General features: G+C 31.2%; 1 protein-coding gene across 1 annotated transcript in view; it reads right to left on the bottom strand.

Moving 5' to 3' along the window:
* LOC114315141 (cellulose synthase-like protein G3) overlaps positions 1–17,204 on the bottom strand; it is a 97,955-nt gene extending 80,751 nt beyond the window's left edge. Inside the window, 2 exon segments of the mRNA XM_082902683.1 lie at positions 4,673–4,825; positions 16,565–17,204. Of these exon segments, the coding sequence (XP_082758809.1) occupies positions 4,673–4,825; positions 16,565–17,149 (738 nt within the window). The 5' untranslated portion in view covers positions 17,150–17,204.
* Between the last annotated feature and the right edge of the window lie 5,395 nt (positions 17,205–22,599).

The raw sequence follows: 22,599 nt of genomic DNA, 5'->3' as shown, positions 1-22,599 counted from the left end.
TTTTTAATTGTTTTATTAACAAAACAATTGATGTGTTCTAATTGATGTTTTTTGGGATGATGTTGTGGAATATTTTGCTACAACAACTTGGTGAAGGATGTGATTCTACAAAGGTGTGCAACAGGGAATCATTTGGGCAGTACCTTCCACTAGGTTTTTTTTCTTGTCTTTTCTTTTCCTTTCCTGTGAGTTGTGAATATTTGGAAGAAGTGAGAGGTGATTGTAAAAACATGGAGATGATTTGTAATTCTAAAAAAAAAAATAACAGAACTAGGAATTTGATTCCATTTGTAAAAACAATGTATATGTCAGTATTGGCGACTGGGCTAAACATTTGCTTCATAAAGGTCCATCTGCTTTCAAAGAATACATAGAGGTGTGAAAGAAAATTTGTTATTTTTCTCTGCAATAGTGTATTAAAGCACTTTTCATTTATCAACAAGAAAAGAAAACAAGTTTTGCAATTCTTCGCAATAATAGTCTCTTTTATTTTTGTTGTTTTAGGAGTGTAAACAATTGGGATTTGATACGATTGAGCTAAATGTGGGATCACTCGGAGTTCCTGAAGAAACACTCTTGAGATTTATCTGATTGATTAATAGTGGTGGCCCGAAAGCCAAGCCTTAAAAAGTCTGATATCCCCATGAAAGGTGATAGAGCATTTGGAGCTTATGTGGTCCCAGTGTCGCAATCATCTGGAATGCCAATGCCTTTTATTGTCAGTGTTTGATTCAACATTTCATATATTTTAATTTGATTCCCTTGTCAACATATGGATTTGAAATTTTCATACGACATTTGTTTGAATGCACAAGTAGTAATTATTGATGTTTAAAGAGAAGCAATACAGGGAACTGAACAATTTTTTTATCATAACATGCTTAATTGCCAATGCATATTCAATTTTAGGACATCCATTGGCCAATCCTATTCAGGAAATGCATTTGTAGCATTTTTGCAAGTGAAATTAAATATGGTAAAGTATAAGCTTGATTTATTTTGATTCCTTCCTGTGTCAATAATAAGTTGGTTAGTAGGTTCCTACAGCTTTTTATTTATTTATTTTCCCCCCTTTTCGCCCTCCTTTTTTCCAAAGAGGGGAAGGGTTGTCGTGATGGCATTTGAGTACTTCTGGCCTAGAAAGCCTTTTATGGTGGAAGGTTATGCTTGTTTCCACTCAATAAGACCTTATGCCCCCAGTTACTTGATGATTGCTAATTTTCTTCCTATGGTCCTATCTAGTGGCACTCTCTATTAAATTACAAGCGATTAGTTATTTTCTTGTTGCCATGGCCTGTCTTATGCTCCCTTTTTTTCTTATGTTTCTGGCTTCTGTGGTTGGAATAGAATCTGTCATCCTTACTGATTTTTTTATCATCATATTTGTTGGACACAACCCACACACCATACAAAAGTTTCTCTTGTTTTCTCAGTTTGTGCTACCTTTTGCATCTTATGAATGTTCTCAGTTTTTGTTCATGTCTTGATTTTATCAGCTACAAAGGGATGTTTATAATGCTAATTTGCAGGCAATTACGTAATTTAGAAAAGGCTTTTGGAGGAGATGTTGGAGTTTGTGACCGCACTGCTTTCATCCTGGATATATTCAACCAGAGGGTAGCAACACATGAAGCAGCTTTACAGGCAAATTTATCATTTTTCTGTGAGATAGTTTTCTGAGTTTATGTTGTCCATTTACACTGACAAGACTGAAGTTTTCTTAGGTTGCATTAGCACAAATGGAATCAGTTACCTCGACTTACAAAAATGTGGAGTCACCTTGAGCGTCAAGCCGGAGGCAGGGTGAAAGGAATGGGTGAGAAACAAATTGAGGTGGACAAGCGTATTTTACGTACGCAAGTAAGCAGTTTTCTTCTGCTGCCAGCAATCTATATATTTGTTGATTGTGTAGTAGGTTTTTGTATAATTTACAGTGTCTAAAATGATTCATGTTGTGTGGACATTTTAATATTTATGTTCTTCCTTAACATATGTGAGCTGTATTCTGTTATCTTGCTTCATTGATTTCTAATATGCCTTTCAAAAACTCATTTCAATGCTGTTTGGTAGTTGTGAGGTGCATACTTTCTAAGAGGAAACTTTACATTTAAAGGGACCCCATGTTGTCATGTACATATCCTGCTGGACTTTCACTTGACTCTTGGGAGATGGTCAAACTTAGAGGACCAACTTTTCTTTTCATTTTTAACTTCTAAAAATATTCTAATAACTATACTTTTGCTTGCCAATGTAAGTATTCATTTCTTTTTCTTGTATTTCAACTAGAGGTAAATCTCTGTTCAAAAGGAGGATATAATCAATTGTGAATTATTGCTAAACATTTTAACCATGATAATTATTCTTTAGTTGGAGTTGGAAGTCCTCTCCATGCTGCCATTTCTATACTAAAAAGTTGTGGTTAACAGCTCTTCACTAGGTATTTGGAATGTCATCCTCTTTTGTGGCAATGCTGCCATTTCTATACAAAACATCAATAACACATTCATGAGTTGATAGGATGGAACTTGCATAAACTTGGCACTAAGTCATTGAGTTGATTAAAATTTAAGATAGTTATTGAGCCACTGTTTAAACTGCTCAAGCTCTGGTTTGGATAGGCTTTTGGGGAAAGCCTCACCCACTAACAGACTTGATCTGTCTTTACCACTTGCCGTTTGGAGTGGACTAGATGAGGTTTTAACAAGATTCTCATAAAACTTGTTGATTTCAGCCCTGACAGAGCTATTGGATTATCAGCTTTAAATGAAAATTATACCAAAAGTGCCCTAACATACCTGGATTATCAGCTTTAAATCTTATGATAGCCCATCCATTCTTAGGGACCCCAACAGTGTTCAACTCAGGTGGATCAACGAAATTAAACCCTTTCGGGTCAGTTTTCTTGTCAAAATTCCCAAAACATGACCCAACGACATAAAAACTGAAGCCATGCAGATGCATTGGATGATTTTCAGCTGAACACAGGACATTGGTCCCCTGTTTTGGAATGTCTTTAAATCTTCATATTTTTGTTTAAATGTACTCAGTAGGCCCATTAATTGCTAAAGCAATGGTTGGCTATTTGTCTGTACTTGTCTTTTCTTTTGGAAGAGATACTTGAGACCAATTAGAGAGGAATCCATGAATATTTTGCTATTTGCATCATAAACTAATGAGATTGTTGGTGCTATTATGTTGCTAGAAATTTCACGCCCGCTCACACGCACACGCACACGCACGCGCACATATATATATGTATGTATGTATGTATTTGTGTAATATAACTACCTTCTTCATTTATTTTTTATTTATTTATATGTTGATCTAAAGCCCTGCCTAAACAGTTAAGAAATAGTTATGTATCTATACACATTCAGTCTGGTCAAATGAAGACTAGAATTTTAGCTCTTTGATATGTCTCCTTTAATCTTGAGTACTTCTCATTTGATTTTCATTTTGGTAATCTTATTTTTGGGCACTTGATTTGTAAAAGAGATCTTCTTCCATATAGGGTTTTGTTCTACATCGGGTTATGGCTGTGGATTGCTCTAAATGGCTTTTATGAACTTGATTAGTTGAAATCTGTATCTTGACATCTACATATATAATCAAGTTCTGAAATTTATATAGGGTTTAGCTACATAGGGTAAACGTGCAGAAAAATATATAGAACTCATGACTCAAAAATAGAGAGGAGTTTTTAATTTATTTGTGTAATTTCTTTTAAAGTATTGTGTTTTGTATTTCTTGGGAAATTTCTGCTGCTAACTTATGGATTAAAATCATATGTTGCAGTTTGGTTAGACAAGGTGATTTGATTGTGATTAATCTCTAATATTTTCTACATTTCAGTTGTGTGAAATGTTTTCTTCCTTTTTTTTGGCAGGAATGCAACTTATATGAACTCTGGAAAAATTGGGAAACTTTTCTCCAAAGTTGAAGAAGTTCGAAATTGATGCTTTGAAGTGTTGTGTATCAATCATATTTGTACCCCTTTTTTTTTTGTTACATTTATTCTTTTTTTAGTATTTTAAATTTGAGATGATGATAGAGTATATGAATTTGGTTGTGATTTTTGTAATTTCAATTTTGATGTGTTTGGTTGAATATATATTTTTTGAAACAGGGTTTGAATATATTTTGGAGAATTCTAACTAGTAGCAAATAAAATATTATTGCTGAATGGTTAAAATTTCTTTAGGTTGCATTCCAGCAAAACAAAACAAAACAGAAAAAAAATAAAAAGAAGAAAAATGATTTTAGCGGCATTTTTGTAAAAAACGTCGCTATAGGGTATGTATGACGTCATCTTGCCGGAAGGAATCACCGCCGGTGACTGTAGCATGACGTTTTTAAAACGTCGCAATAAGGTCTACAACAGCGTTTTTTAAACGTCGCAAACATATAACGACGGCCGTATCTTCGACGTATAATAAAAACGTCATCAAAAGTTTTAGCGGCGTTTTTCACACATTTAGCGGCGTTTTAAAAACGCCATTAAAAACTGTATTTCCTGTAGTGAACCAAGCACCACTTTCACCCCCAACAACATTTTTCCCCCTTATACTTTTCTATTCCTTTTCATAAATTACTTTATAAATTTAAGATCAAAACAAAACATCAAAAAAAAATTCGAAATGAAAGGGACAGTAAAATTGGATAAGAGATTAACCTGAATAACAGTAGGATGGTCTTGGCGAGTAAATCCTTGAGAATTCCATTTGTTGAAAGCCTCACGTTGTTGGTGGCTAGCGATGTACTCATCCCCAACCTTCCCTCTCTCAACTACATTCTCCACCCTTGCCTTCATGCTTTCATACATCATCTATAACATGATTCAAAAAAATTAAAAAAATATAGAGGTGTATCAAGCTATAAATGATACATTTTTAGTCATCTAGGTGGGTGGGGAATTCTTCTTTCTGATCTATATTTTAAATAAAAAATGATTAAGAAAATTTTAATTATAACTGCTAATTTTAAATTTTAATGATACACTTTAATCATATAAACTGATATAAATTTTTTTATTGAGAGAATCAAAATCCCTCTTCTAGATATGATGCGGTCTAATGAACACAACTATTTGCATGGTTTTGGCCGTGTTTAGTTGCACAAGAGTTGCTGCAAAAATCTATAGTGATAAAAAAGGAAAAAAATTAGTGATAAGTTCATTTTTATAGGTATATGTGGTATTAAATTCAGTAATTATTTTGTTTTGGTGTTAAGGATATGTTTAATGAATATAGTCATTATGGTTATAATAGAAAAATGTTATACAAACAAAAAAAATTTACAAACTTTTCTTAGAAACTGATGTGACATGAAGTGATATAACTTTGAAATGTGAAATGAGACCCAACTTATTAATATTTTAGGTAACACATCAGTTTGTAAGGAAAATTTATTTGAAAAGTTTGTTTGTATAACACTACTCGTTATAATATTTTCATACACTATTATCAATCATTAACCATTGTCAATTGTTAATTATCATTAGTGACGAGTTAATGTGGTCAAAATATTCACCAAAAAAGTCATTGCTGGCAACTTGTAATAAAAATATCGACAAATAAATAAGTAGATAGGCCAATTCAAAAATCTAGAAATCCGCTAGATATTAATTTGTGATTATGTATCAATTTAAAGCAATAAAACAATCTCAATCAAACAATCAAGACAAATCAACACAACGATTTTAACGTGAAAAAAACACAATTAGAGCACCTCCAATTGTGATAAAAAAACCACGGGCAACAGCCGCAAAACAATCTACTAAGAAGATATAAAGGAATTACACGGGTATACTCTCAATTACCTAGCGAATCCACGCCCGAATTAAACCAACCCCTATGTGTCTCTTCCAACCCCGTCTTCATCTCGGAATTGTCTTAACGATGAGCCACTCCAGAATCTACCAAAACTTCAGGTTCAAATTCTTCAGAATCTACCGAAGAACAACTCTCTCTTTTGTATAGAACGAATAAACAAACCTTTGATGTCTTCTTCTTAACCCATGAGTTGAATATTCAATTAAACATCAAAGAAAACTAGCAAAATATTCCAAGATATAAACCTTAATATTCAAAAAGAAGATCTGAAGCAGTAATCCTAGTTTTGGACTAAAACAGATACTTATAGAAATCTGGGACTGCGAATCTCGCTCGAGCGAAGACTCTCTCACTCGAGCGAGGAACCAAAAACGCGTGTTTTCCATAAGTGGTTTCGCTCGAGCCACGAAACCTGCGCTCGAGCGCAAATTCATCATTCTCAGGTTTTTTGCCAGACGCAGCCTTCGCTCGAGTGAGAACTCCTTCGCTCGAGCGAGCAAGGGCGGACATACAACTTCGAATGTAGTTTTGCATTTTACCCTCGACCCCGCTGTGGCGCTGTCCCGAACTCGCCAAGGGGCGCTGCCCTCTGGACCCCCGCGAGCTGACCGGGCAGCTCGATCCCCGTCATAATCAGCGAAGTGGCAATCTTGAAAGTATTAACATCACAAACTTCTCTGCAAGGCACAATTCAGGTTGGATTCGCATCTAAAAAACTCATAGCCTCATTGAAATAAAAATGCGAAAACAAGTACAACTGAAAGGAGTTTTGTCAACCGGGATTGCCAAGAATAAAAACCTAACACCAATAAATAGAAATAATATAATTTTTAAATTATCCTTATCCTTATGCTTAGAAAAATAAAGGTTGCGTTTGGTTTAATTTTGAAATTATGATTTTCTTTTTGGAATTGTGATTTGAGTGTGGAATTGTGAGTTAAGTTCTAAAAGCAGAAAGTTTGTTTAATTATGAGTTTTAAAAAATGTTTTGAAATGAATTTTTAAATTTTAAATTTTGAAAAGAGCTAATTGAGTCTACCCGGTCATCCATCCAGACATCTTCCTAGACATCCAGCCGGTTGAACGGAACAGTGCAATTTATTTATTTATTTTTTGCAATTGCAACTTATTATTTGAAATAATAATAATAATATATTTGTTTTAGATATTTTTTAAATATATAAATTATTTTTTTTAGATTTTTTATAAAAATAATTTAATAATCACATCACTAACCATCTTCAACATTATATATCATCAAAAGAGTTTTAAATTGAGTTTTGAATTGTGTGTTTGATTATAAATTTTAAAAAGTGATTTGAAAATTTTACATTTGAAATTATGATTCCAAAGCCAAGACAAACTAAACACAACCAAAATTTTAGATAATTGTTCTAAAAATTCAAATTTAAACTAAAAAATAAATAAACAAACAAACAGACTTGTACTCTTGTCAAATGAGGGTGAGACAGCCAACAACGTGGCAGTCTTATCTACTAGCAAAAACTTTTAAGTTGAGTGAAAGTATCATAAGATTTTTATTAGGACATGTCCTATGATTTCTTACTTGTACACACGGTACAATGGTTTGCTTTGGAAGGTAGATTAAAAATTAATTTTTTAAATTTAAAAAAAAAATGTAAAAATATAAAAAGATATTGTAACTTTAAAAAAAAAAGTTAAAAAATAATTTTTAATCGAGTTGTCAAAAACAAATATATATTAAATGCAGTAAAAGGACAACTAAAATAACATATACATATAAACAACGGTAGGCAAAACAAAAAGCTACCGACAAGTTACTTTTTTAATTATATTTTCTCTTGTATTTAATTTTTTTTTAAAATTTTTTTCTTAATTTACAAATCAAAAAATTATTTTTTTTAAATTTCCAGAAAAGACAAAAAAAAAAAAAAAGCAAAAAACAGTACAGTTTTTAAGCATATTTTGGTTTTTAAAATATTTTTTTGGCTGTTTAGATTCGTCTATACAAGACAAACAGAAAAAATAAAAAAAAAATTGATATAATTTTGAAAAAAAAAATCACTAAAACCAAAAATTATTGAAAGAATAAATGGCTTTTTTAGCCAATAAATAAACTTTTCAAACACCCCCACATTAGGTCATTTCCTGTTCTATAAACACATTGCACCGATGTGAATGGGGCATAAAATGCACGTTAAGAGGATTTCAACCGAAACAAATCACTTTCTTTTTATTGTCCCCAGCGATCTATTTATAATTTAAAATAATTATATATTTTGTATCAAAATGAGTATAATAAAAAATATATAATATATTAAAATTCAAAATTATCATAAAAAATTATCAAACTTCTTAAACTGGATACCCCATAACTCACGCCACAGTGTTGCTACACAAATAACATGGAAAATACATTGGTTGACTGTTCTATGTGTCAATTTAATTGGAATATAATCCTTTTGAAACGATACAAACTCCTCACCAAACTTTTATTTTGTTGTATTCTATATGTTGATCTTTATTAATTTCAAAAATTTTAATTTATTTTAGTTGTTTAAAAAAATTATTATAAAAAATATTTAATTATTTTAAAATTTTTAAGTAATAAATTCATAGCAAACAATAATTAGATCTATTTTGAGAAATAGGTTAACAGTTAACTTTTAGATTTTTTTTTAAATTTTTTTAGAAAAATGTATAAAAAAATAAAAAAGCAATTAATGTTGGTTTAAGTTTTTTAAATTCAATTTTCTAGAAACTGAGTTTTTTATTTTTCATATTTTTTTGTTTTTAGTGAACATTTTAAAAATTTTAAGCAATTTTTTTTACTTTTTTTAGATGCATGTATCTAAATAGTAAAATATTTTAAAAAATTAATAAATATACTAAAATATGAAAAATATACTGAATTTTTATATTTTTTATTTTTGGTATTTAGTAAATTTGTTAAAGATTTTTTTTACAATATTATACTTTTTAAGTATATTTATATTAAAAGTGTCTAAAAATTAAAAAATAATTACTTAAAATATTAAAAAAAAATAGTGAAAAAAAAATATGAAAAATGAAAAAGTAAAATTTAAAAAAAAAATAAATTTTGAGAACTAAAATCAAACAGAATAAATATAATTTAAAAAAATCAAAAAACTAAAAACTGATTTTTAACAAAAATAAGTCTTAATAGAAGTGTGGAGTCGTATATAAATTGTTGATGTAACATTAATTTAGTTTAGCATCATTAATACACCATTAATGATGTAACATTATGTGAACTCCACCACTACTAATGTGATAAGGGTCCTGCTATGTTTCATGAAAACTTTCATGAAAATCATCTGCACCGTTGAATCATGAGACACATACCTGATCTAACAGTGCAGATGATTTTTATGAAATTTTTTCATGAAACTTAGCATTTCCCATCTGATAATTTAACTTTTGTTTTTTTTTTTGTTTTCTTTACGATGTCACTTTGTTAGCGGTCCTTTTAAACTTTCAATTTAGTGCTTTAAATCGGGACCCTAATACTAATGTGGACAAAATGGCATGTGGCCACTTGGTATTCGTAAACTTTTGCAGTGTCTTTTGGGTCAGAGTACGTGAATGTTTGGGAAATGAGTTTTTTTTTTTTTTTTAGTTGTAAGATATTATTAGAGAATTTTTTTTTATATATTTGAGAAGATAGTTGAATATTTTTATAGTTAGATGTGATATTTGTGGGAGAAAAAGTGAAATGATTATGGGGTTTGATGTGATATTTTGTTTGGATTGATTTTTTTTTTTATTTTGTAAAACATTTGTTTTGTAGTAAAAAAAAATCAAAAAAACCCTAAAAACCTAGTTGCCAAACACAGCCAAAGTGTTGATAAGAATAACAAACAGTTAATCAAGAATAAGTGTAGGAACTCTACCTTAACAATTATAAATTTATCTCTGGAATACAAAATGTGTGATATTGAATTTTCATATTATAAAATTTATATATAAGATAAATTTAAATTATAAAATAATAATTTTATATAATTTTTAAATTATTACATATAAATTTATAGTATTACTGGTCAAAAAGTCATGTTGAAAAGTTTCACATCATCAAAGAGTTATTAATAACAATAATGCTAGGTAGCTCAAAATTTTGTGGTTCAAATGGTTCAAATTACTTAAAACGACGTCGTTTTGACAAATTTAAACTATTTGAGCCACAAAATTTTAATTTATCAAATATTTTCTTAATAATTGAAGAATATAAAAGAAGAATGTTTATGATTGATTAAGGACATGATTAGGACCAATCAATATTTTTTCCAGCCAACATCGGATGTTCTAAACAAGTGTACTTTTTGAATTTTTATAAAAAGATATGTAAAATAGTAGAGAGGAGATGTTGATTGATGTGACCTAAAAAAGATAAAAAGATGGACTAAAATAGGATACCCCAAACAAGGCCTGAATCTATGGTTGGTTGATGATTAACACAACCGTCACACATCAAACGTTTTCAAATCTTTGTCTATTGATTAAAGAAATATTAAAAAATATATTATAAATTGAAATATCAATTATTATTACAAAAGATTAGTAAAAATTTAATTATTTCATTTAATTATATTTTATTTTAATAAATTAAAAAATTAAAAAATTAAAAATTAAATTACACTTTGATTCATGTATTTTATCATTTTAGCTCTTAAATTTTTTTCTTACTTTGATTATTTATGTTTCAATTTATTTTAATTTCCTTTTAAAACTATTTTTTTAATTTAAAATTAGAAAGAATATGTCACATTAAGTAAAATATATTCTTATATTTATCCTATGCCTCACCCAAACTTAAATTTAAATATAATAATATATTTTTTACATCACGTGACAACCATCTAAATATAATAATATATTTTTTACACCACACCACGTGACAGTCAATGTGATATTTTTTATCTAATTTTAAATAGAATTTAGCTTTAGAGTTAAATTTTAACTTAAAACGCGAATAGCTAAAGTGAGATAAAAACTTTAATGGTTAAGGTAAGAAAATAAGTAAAACATAAAGAGGTAAAGTGTAATTTATCAAAAAAAATAAAAATAAAATATTAATACTACGAAACTAAACGACAAATCCTCACCACCTAAAATGAAATAATAATACTATAAATTTAGATTTAATTACTTAGAAATTATTTTAAATTATTATTTTGTGCTTCAAATTTATTTTATGCATAGACATCATATTACACAAATTCAATTTCAACCACACGCTCTCATTCGGGATAAATTAGGAATATTGTTTTAGATATGACAAATTCGGGATAGTTAAGTGGGGTTCATAGACCTTGGGCAATTGCCCAAACGGTCTTGGAGAGATCAATTGGCTACCAAGATGTGTGAAGTTTCAGGTTCGAATATATGAAGAGGCGTTGACCTGCGTTGTAATCTAATTACTAACATATTAACTATTATTTTGTGCATAAAAAAAAAAGAAAAAGAAAAAAAAAAGGGTGGGGTTCATAGAATTATTGAAAATGAAATCGTTACTAAGTGTTAGTTGAGCTTAATCAATCTCGAGTAATGCTATACAAACAAAAAAATTCATAAATAATAATTTTGTTTTAGACTTTTCACTTTAAAACAAAACACCATTGAAGATGAGTTTCTTTACAATATCATTCTTATCAAATTTTTTGTATAAATTTTATACATGAATATAATTTTCCATCTCTATTAATAATTTCCTTTGACAGAAGCTCAATGACTAAAATTATTAACAAATTAATAACTAAACAATCCTGTTAGTGTCTTCTTATTATAACCATGAAACCCAGACTTACAATCCCAATTTGGGGTCAGGAATGGAATGTTTGATGAAGATTGAAAATGTGTATTATTAGACTTATATATAGAATGAATCTGAATCACATATTTGTGTTTTTGGGTAATTTCTAAATTTGTAATGTTGCTGCCATAAAAAATGCTACATGTTATCATTTTTTTATTATTAATGTCTATTTGGTTTCTTTTAATTGGTATAATCATTAAAAAAAATAATGAAGACAAATAAGATATTATCATGAAATTCCGTAATATAAAATGACAAAAAATCTGATGATATGTAATGAATTTTTTTTTTTTTTTTTTTTGGACTATATAATTGGTAGCCTTATTGAAGTCTGTTTTGACCTCTCTTATTTAGTTTCTTAGTGAGTAGAGATAATATAAAGTTGTAAAATTATTTGATCTCATCACTCTCTCCCCTATCCCTTTGATGCCAAGTTGTCAATATAGGCTTGGTTTTAGAAGTGGGTTGCCTTTTTATTTTATTTTTTTTGACCTTTTTTGATTTTTTTTTGTGAAAAAAAGAATGTAATGATTATAGATTAGATGTAATGTTTTGTCTTATTGGACTAAAAAACCTATTTTATTTTTTTTTATGACTATTTTAGCCAAAAAATCCTCAAACACAACTTTTTAAACATAGGCTGGCTTGGTTTGGTAAGTGAGTTGACTTTTTTGCTTTTTTAACTATTTTAGTCTGCGGTTAAAAATTTTGGTTTGGGGAGGGTTTTTGACTTTTTTTGTAAGAGAAAAAATATAATAATTATAAGTTAGATATGATATTTTGTTTTATTAAGATTGAAAATTTTATTTTATTTTTTATGACTATTTTAGTCCAAACCTATGTTCCAAACCATGCCAGTATAATATAATAAAGGGCAAATTACAAACACCCTCCTTGAGGTTTGATGAAAATACAAATTTTCCCTTGAGGTTTGAGAAATTACATCTCACCCCTGAGGTTTATATTTTCATAACAAATTGCCCCCTGAGGTTTTTATTTTTATACAGATTCCTCCCTAATTTCTCCTAATTTGTTATGAAAATTTTACCCTCAGGGGGCAATTTGTAATTTCTCAAACCTCAGGGAAAAATCTGTATTTTTACCAAATCTCAAGGGGTGTTTGTAATTTGCCCTATAATAAAATATATTTGTTAACGTTTGCCAATAGACTCAAATACTGAAAACAGACCGAAGAAAGGTCAATCAAGTTTTGGACAGCAGCTGAGCTGGTAAAAAGTGGGAAGATGGCATAAAGTAATTTTTTTTGACTTTTAATCAAGTTTTTAGTTATTTTAGATAAATAATTTAGAAAGTTGGTAAAAAATTATTTTTAATTTTTTTGATTAATATTTATTTATGATATTAAATCATAATAAAATGACCAAACTACCCCTATTTAATTTAAAAATATTTACAACTTCATCTATATAGCACATTTTGATCCATGAGGGATAGAATTATAATTTCACCATTGGCTAAAAACCAACTTCCTAAATAAAAAAAAATACAAAAAAATTAACTTTTAACTTTTACTACAAACTAAAAAAAAATGACTAAAAATTATGTTCTCAAAAAAGGCCATAATAATTTATCATATCTAAGCTTTTCATGCCTATACTAGGGTTGTTTGGGGTGTCCTAAATAAATACACTTTTTATCTTTTTGGACTAAAAAATTGAGGAAAAAAATATGGATGTTTGGATTAACTTTTTAACTTTTTATGAAAAAATGTATATTAAAAAATTGTATAAATTTGTGTGTAAGAAAAAATTAAAATTAAGAGTTGTGCAACCGTAATTTTTGACTTTTGATGAATAATGATAACTTTTTAATTTTTTAAGTAACTTTTTAATTTTTTGACTTTTTAATAACTTGTCAAATTTGACCTTAGTTTTTTTTGATGACGATCGAAGAATTTGTATTAATTTAAACTTTAACCTCGTACTCATCACACTTTAAAATGTAATTATAAACTATTAAAATAATGTGACTACATATCATTGGACCACACCCAAATTGTACTCTGCACTTAATTTGATTATCAAATTACATCAAAGGGCAGCAAAAATAATTTTTTAATGGTCAATCTTCATCCATGTTCCCTTTGCAGTCATCCCACTTTTAAGATGATATATAGGCTATTTTAGAAAGATAGTTAAAAATTATTTTTTAATTTTTAATTTATTTTAAATTATATTATCTTTTTATATTTTTATATATTTTTTTAAAAAAAATTTAAAAGTAAAAAAAATCAATTTTTAACTAATTTTCAACACAACTCATATATATATATACGTTGCCATTACTTTGTTTTTGTTTTTCTTTTTGGGTAAATAATACATGGCTCCTTGGATAGAGAGCAACGAATCTTTTGGTTTTGATTTTTATAAACCTTCATTTCTCAATGAGAAAAAGTTAGGAATCATGAAAATTTTTCAAATAAAAATAATTATGAAAATTTTTATAATTCTTAGAATACCTTAATTAGTGTGTGGTATTTTATTTTAAGTGTAATATTTTTTCATGATACTTAACATTGCTCTTCTGGATTTTGATGGCTTCTCACTCCCTATAACAGAAAATTAGGTCCTCACTCATTGGTCATAAAAATATATTCTTTATTATCTAAAATAATATATTTATTGGAGCATGAATATATCTTGATTTTTGTCATCAGCTATAAAATAGTTTAAAAAATATAAGAAATGAAAAAAACATTTTTTTTTCTCTCTCTCTCTCTTCTCCATTATAGGAATTATAGGCAAGGTACCAAACTGCTTCAAAATTATAATTAAAAATAGAAAGTAGGTGTTTGGAAAGTTATTATTTTAATAGATTATTTTAGTTTTTGGTTATTTTTATTGGTTAAAATATTTGTCTTTGAAAAGAATATTGGATTTTTTTTATTTTATAATTAGATGTGATATTTGTGAGAAAAAAAAATGAAATGATTATGAATTTAATATGATATTTTATCTTATTGACTATTTTAACCTATTTTATCTTTTTATAAATTTTGGGATTGTTTGAGGTGTTCTAAATAAGTGTATTTTTTGACTTTTTGGAGTAAAAAATTGAGGAAAAAAAGATGGTTATTTGGGATAACTTTATAATTTTTTACGAAAAAATGTGTATTAAAAAATTATATAAATTAGTGTATAAGAGAAACTTGGGCAGAGTAGGCAGTACGGTGGGCAGAGTAGTGTATGGGAGAAGCTTGCTTCCTTTTCGGGCATTGAATTGGATGGTGCTATTTAGCCCGTGGAGGCCCACCATGGGTCCCGTTTTGCTAATCGGAACTGTTCAATATGTAAAACTCGTTGAGTACTATATGCTTGTAAAAAATCACGTTAATCAGATATCGATAGCTATATGATCGGATTAGTTTTTTTGTCATCTGTTAACTATAACACCATCAATTTTTTATACAAAATTGATTTGATCATATAGTTAGCAATACTTGATCAACGTGATTTTTTACAGACATATATTATTCGAAGAGTTCTATACATTGAACGGTTCAGATTATCAAAACGGGACCTGTGATAGGCCCCTACAGGCCGAACATCACTGCCTTGTTTGTTTCTCCGCCTGTTCCCTTTGTACAAACGGTGGGCAGATAAAGTACAACTCACGTGACACGTGAGTTGTACATTTTTTTTTTTGTAAAATTAATTTTTTTTTATATATATTTTTTTTGTGAATAGTGATAACTTTTGGATAAATTACCAATAAGTCCTAATAGTTAGACTTAATTCCCATCAAGTTCTATTGAAAATAAGTCTTGATAAAATTATCGTTAAAAATAAATTTTTTTGTGACAATTTTTTACATATGTCGCAAAAATTGATAATTAGTGACTTTTTTGTCATAATTTTTATAAATTGTCGATAAAACTTACAATTAGTAACATTTTTTTTTATGAAAAATTTTCCTCATAGGACCTATTAGACAATAAGTCAACTTATTAGAACCTACACGTAAGTATCCCATAATTTTATAACTTTTTTAGTAACTTTTTAACTTGATAACTTTTTTAAGATATGCCAAACCAATACTAAATTAACCTAAAATTTCACTTTCCAAACATCTCCAAAGTGAGGTAACAAATTTGCATCAAACATAGAAGCTTACAATGTGCCGTTTTGGGAAGCAATCAAAAACGCCACGTTTTTTATCCATGTGCCAAAAAAGCTCCCGGCCCAAAACGTCACTTTATTCATTTGGCAACTTTTCAAAACGCAACACTGAAATTACAGTTTGGGCCTATGAGACAAAATTGAAAAAGTAAAAAATAAATGTTAAGGAAGGATATTTTGATCATTTTGAAGTGATATGACACTTTTAAAAAATATTAAACCAAAAATTAAAAAAGTCAACTTTTTACCAATTTTTCAAATCACTTTCAAAAAAATTAAAAAACTTGATAAAAAGTCAAAAATTAACTTTTTACCAACTTCCCAAAAGACCATAATGTGACTTTTATAGGTTGCACCACCGAGTTGGCATTAAGTTGAGACTAGATTTCAATAAAAATATATCAAACAAAAGGAAAAATGACTCACCAGTCAAAAAATTTCATATATAAAATTAATTCAAAATAATACAAGTGACATTTTTAAAAGAATTATAAAATATTTGTACTTATTTAACTCTCATTATATATATATATATATGAAACAGATCAACTGATATTTTTATTTTATAATTAATAGTTTTTAAAGACCAACATCAATAAATCTTAGTTCGAAATTAAAAATGATTCAGCAAATTTCAAAAAATTTATAATGACCCTGATATTTTATGCCATTGATTTTGAATTTTGACCATGTGCAGCAACCTTATCAAACAAGATTGAGATGATATAGAAACACTAAGAAAAATTAAATCAACTAATATTATTAGTACAAATTACCTTAATTTGTTCAACCTCAGAGCTCTGATGATGATTTGATCTAAAATACGCATCGGGGCATCTCTCTACTAACTTGTTCCTCCTGCAAAAGGGTAACCAGTGGCTTCCAAACTTAGCAGCTTCCATGAAAGCAAAGAGAGTCATGGCAGAGCCTCCATCGTCCGATACATAGACCGAAAGTTTCTCAGTCGGGTAATCATAAGCCATGACCGATAAGGCCGTGTTCACGACACTCATCGGTGGCTCTTTATACGGATCTGCAGTGCATATAAATATGTCCAAAGCTTGAAAATCATTTTTTTTCATGATTTTCTCAAGATTTTCTCGGAAAACTTGGCGATGGACCGGATTCATGCGAAAAGACTGCTTGGCAGCCCACATGAACCTTAGAATTACATCGGAGATTAGTAAGGGGATGGAGATGGAGAAGGAGAGTAAGGTGGTGGAGTGGAAGGCAGTGATTGCATGGTGATAGAGGAGAGCCAAAATGGCACACGTGTAAACTACAGCGAAAACACGGTTCGGGGCAATGAGAGGGGAGAACCTAAGTGTGTGAAGAAGGGGCTTGGTTTTGACACCCTCCATTTCTATGGAAAATGGTTTGTCTCACTCACAGGGATGACCTAACTAAGGTTTAGTTTGTTGTATGGTTGATTCTTTATAGGCCTACATGTGAGCTGTGAAATGCTTCACACGTGCGAAAGATTATGTAAACAAAAATGCTACAGATCCCAAATATTCTACCAAAAGTTTTACCAAATGTCTCACATGGGTGTGGGACCCATGTAAATATTTGGGGTCTCTAGCATTACTCTTATGTAAATATCGCAATACTTGTGTGGAGCATATTTTCCTCTGTATAAATAGGTCTACAGCTCAGAAGAAAAAAAAAAAAAAACCACCAGAAAATTATTTAAAATTTATAATCAAATTTGAAGATTGATTCATGGTATCATCTTTTTGGGAATTTAGTTAATTTAATTAATTTTTTAAGAAAAGATGTATTAAAAAATAAAGAGAATGATGTGATAACTTGGTTTAGGTTTTTGGCTATTTTAGCCAAAAAGTCACTTCCGAAACAATCCATAAATATGGGAGAGCGTTTGAATTTGGTGGGTTCATTTTGAAACTGATCTCAATGATCCAACCTGTTCACTTTTTAGAATTCATTTACTAGAATATATTCTTCAAAAAATCAAGATGATTAGATATCGGTAACTATATGTTTGAATAGCATTTGTATTATAAAAAATAGATAGATATTTTTAAAATTATATATGTCATTCATTTTTTTTTTAAAAAAATATAATTCAAATATATAACTATCGATGTCTGATCATATTAATTTTTTACATGAATATCCTATCTAATAATTTTAAAAGATAAATGATTTGAATCACTGAGGTTGGCACAAAATGAACTCACAAAATTCAAATACTCTCTCAAATTAAATGGCCAATTTGAGACAATCTAAACCCTTTAAATATGTACCTTAGATTTGTATTCTAGGCAATTTTTTATTTTCCTTTCCTTTCGGGTACGATATACAAGCAAGAAAATGAAATTTTATATTATTATTTTATATAGAAATATGTGGCTTTGATCCAAATCTATCACTTTAAACACCATATTATTTTTGTGAAATTTTATATTTTCCTTCTGTCTTTTAACTTCTAAACAGTCATATTAATAAAAATAAGTGGAGCTAATTTGTACATGTAGTGGTGATACAGACCACTAAATCAGCAGCACTACTGCCAGCTCTAATGAGTTGGTAGGGAAAGAAAAAAAATAAATAAAAAATGAGTAAAACATCACATCAGGAGGTGGCCCTACCAATTAGAGCTCTCCTAGAGCTCCTAAATTAGTGGTCTTAAATATTTTTCTTTGTACATGAGTTTAGATATGATTTCTTGAGCTCTAGGGGAGCTCTAAACAAGTGGGTCGTATTTGTGATGTGTATGTGCATTTTTTTTTCTTTTGGGGCTGTGAAAGACGACGAAAACATGGTTCGGGGCAATGAGAGGGGAGAACCTAAGTGTGTGAAGAAGGGCCTTGGTTTTGACACCCTCCATTTCTATGGAAATTGGTTTGTCTTACTCACAGGGATGATCTAAGGTTTACTTTGTTGTATGGTTGATACTTTATAGGCCTATATGTGTGAGCTATGAAGTGCTTCATACGTGCGGAAGATTATGCTAATATCACAATACTTGTGTGGAGCATATTTTCTTCTGTATAAGAGTATCTCCAATGGTGAACTATTTTTTTTAATCAAATTTGAGGGGAAAAAAATGCAATTTCCTGAATCTGATACAAGGTGCTTCAACGGTTGCACTGTAGCTTGCATTAAAAGGCTGGGGACGTCCAGTGAGACAACTGGCAGGTCGACCGGTTAAGGGACTGAAACTTCTCTCAGCAACCAATAGAGGGTAATTGAAGTTTGGAAAAAAAAAACAGAGAAATACTGGAGTACCTCCAATCAAGCCAAGGAACCCACTGCAATTGGAATCTTGCATCTGTAGCACAAGTTTGGTTCCATGGAGAACATTAGTATTGGACTTCACGTCTTCCACAACCTCCTCAATTTCAATCTTGGCCACTCTACCAATGGTGGATTCAAATGTGAAAATAGCTCCAATATTCACAACAGCAGGTCTTGAAGAAACATTCCCACTAAATCCATTTGCAAAAATGCCAACAAGGAGTAACAACAATGAAAGAATCCAAATCATACTCATTTTAGATGGGTAGCTCTGATATCTTTGTACCCTCAAAATGAATCCAATCACCTGCTTCGGAAGAGAATTCTGTGCATGATTGATTCATAGGTTTGGGGAATTTGAAAGAACCATTACTTTCAACAAACATGTAAGATACGACTGTGAAATCATTCAAAGAACTATATTAAAATGAGAGAAAATGAGAAAAACAAATGTAACCCAAAACACTGAAGCACTGCACAGTAGCTTCACATTTTTTGTATGCAAGAGACGATCGATGGGGCAACCGGTGGGACGTCCGACCGGTTGTCCGGTGGACCCACCTCCAACGTAAACGCATAGTGATTTGGTGAAATCTGCCTAGCTCCTTAGTTTGGTGAAATTTTTGGGCAGTTCTCATTTTGATATCAGTTTGATGAAACTGTTGGAGCCAAAAAAGTAATTTTTTTTCACCAAATTCAAATTTGGTGATGGTTTTCCTTAACCGTTGGAGATGGTTTTCCTTTGTATAAGGCTACAGCTTGAGGGAGAAGAAAAAAAAAAGATGAAAATTATTTAAAATTTATTATCAAATTTGAAAATTGATTCATGGTATCATCTTTAGGGAATTAGGTTATTTTCGTTAGTTTTTTAGTTTTTTAAAAAAGATATATAAAAAAATAGAAAAAATAATGTGATAACTTAGTTTATATTTTTGGTTATTTTAGCCAAAAAGACACTCCCCAAACAATCCCTAAATATGAAAGAGCATTTGGATTTGGTGGGTTGATTTTGAGATCGATCTCAATAATCCAACCTGTTCACTTTTTAGGATTCATTTATTAGAATATATTCTTGACAAAAATCAAGATGATTAAATATCAGTAGCTATATATTTGAATAGCATTTGTATCACAAAAAATAGATGGATATATGTCGTTCATTTTTTTAAAATTTTTTTGATCATATTAATTTTTTACATGAATATTCTAACTGTGGGGATATATTTTCTGAGTACCAACACGTGGTCAAGATGACGCCGACGTGTCAGTGAAGGTGCCACGTGTCCTGGCCGTGACGCCGAGGTGATCTCGGCTAGGCCGAGGTTACCTCTAAAGATATCGGAATCCGGGATAAGTATATAAGGGACAAGAGTCCTAGAATGAGGAAGGGCTTTAGCCTGGATAAGGATAAAGCTCTTAGGAAGTTTATCTTTATCTATTGGAGAGTCCAGGATAAGCACTGAGCAAAAGTCCATTGAAGCTAGGCTTCTAATGGGACTAGGTTTGTATTGACTATAAAAGAGAGGCACCCCTATGGGTCTAAGGTACGCAATTTATATTCTGAACAGTGAGTTAAGCACTTGATTTATCTTTGAGAGATAACTGACTTGATCGTCGGAGTGCCCCCGGGTGGATGAACTACTGCCGGAATCTCTTCTTTCTGTTGCAGGTCAATCAGGCGCCATCAATTCTGCTAGTGCTCTCCAACTGAATACTGAGTTGACAGTGTGGTCAGAAATTCACTCACACAATTTGGCGCCGTCTGTGGGAAAGAAAGGAGGATAGATGGCCAACGACGGACAGAAAGAAAAGGTTGGGGACGAAAACCCTGCTGGGAACGGTAAGCACGTTGACCCTAACATAGAGGAAGATGGTTGCAACGAGGAGACTCAGGACCAAAATCACGATAAGGAAGACGTCAGCCAGAAGGGCGACGTACCAAAGAAGTCGGACCGAAGCGGGTATTACAATGAGAACGACCTCCAGGTATGGAAAGATAGATGCCTGCGAATGGACGAAAAGGTAAAAGAGATGGCAAACAAATTGGCTGACCTGCAATCGGTCATCAATTTTATGATGCAAAACAACGTCATGCAGCTACCGATCCCGCTGCAGGACACGCCGATTCCAGCGGCCAATGCCCAGAAGGGAGGGCAAAAAACAATTCCTATAGCCCCTCAGCACACCAGGAGCGAAAGACACTCTCATCGGCCTTCGAGGGAGGTCGGACGAGGAGAGTCGAGGAGAGAAGAATCTCGAAAGACATCGTACTGTAGACGTCCCCGAACGCCCCGGGAGGGTTAGGTCCCGTTCTGTTCATTTGGGGTCACTACAGCTCGGACTCTTAAATGTCACGGTTCCTAATCTGAACCAAAGAGTCCAAATCCGGCAAATCATTTTGAGAAACTGATTTTTGAAAAAGTAGTGCCAAACATGGACTGCTTTGCCAGATACAGAGTCGCCACCTAAATATTTTATTTTGGGAAATTTAGGAAACCCCGACTCGGTGCCAAAAGGCCACGTGTCCGTCATCACCAAAGTTGCCTCGGCTCGGGAACTTGGGTACGATTGGGGAAGGTCACTTCGTGAGCACCCTCGCTCGCCCGGTCATAGACCGGCCTCTACTAACCATGATATCAATTTTTGAAAACATTGTGAGTTCTTAAACCGGTTATTAGCCTAGGTTACTATGTGATGCTCACAACATACAAGTATAGACCGGGTCGCCCAGATTGGAACAAAACATTTCATGTTTGTTTTTTGAAAAGGGTTTGCTACCCGCAGGTAGGCTTTGAAACATTTGATGATTTATTCCAATTTAAACAACCCAACCTTCACCCACAGGCATTCAGGCAGTTATGTCAGATAAGCAAATAGCCTCATGGTAAGCATGCTATCATGGCATTCACTCACACGCATGCAAGGATGCTAAAGCATAAAAACTCACCGAGTACTCCAAGCCAAAATAGAAATTATGTTAGAAATCATGCATGATCCTAAATATACAGAAATGCCTAATGCAACACATGCAAGATGCAATTATAGTAGGCTCGGCTATTCTAAGGTGGCATGTGAAATGCTACAACTATCATGTATTCAACTTGGAATTGAAATATAAATGCAGTTAGTATGATGCGCCGAGCCCGGTGCACGCAAAACAGATGAATGAATGCAAACATGCTATCATACTGTATGCTAATTGAAATATGCCCTAATCTAACCATCATAAGCAGGTAAATAAAAGGGAAGAAAGACGTGGGGTTGGAAGACATACAACACACACACGCACACTTATTACAGTTATGCCCTCGCTCAGAGGGTCCGAATAAATAATACAGTCCAAATATTACAGTCCCCAAATAAAAGAATATTACAGTCCAAAAATATTACAAAATTCTAATTAATTAAAGAATTAACTAAGAAAACAAGTAAAACTGGCATGCAAGCCAGGGACTGCCTTGCTTCTAGTGGATGATGCATGTCCGGATTGTCTTGCGCGGAAATCCACCAGAATGCCCCAATTAGCCTCTGTTTACACCTGTTCTTGAAA

This window comes from Camellia sinensis, chromosome 13 (genome assembly GCF_055761805.1).
Source record: "Camellia sinensis isolate YWXY chromosome 13, ASM5576180v1, whole genome shotgun sequence".
In the NCBI taxonomy this organism is placed as follows: Eukaryota; Viridiplantae; Streptophyta; class Magnoliopsida; order Ericales; family Theaceae; genus Camellia; species Camellia sinensis.
Note: the sequence above shows the minus strand (reverse complement) of the source record. Positions and strands in the feature narration are given on the sequence as shown.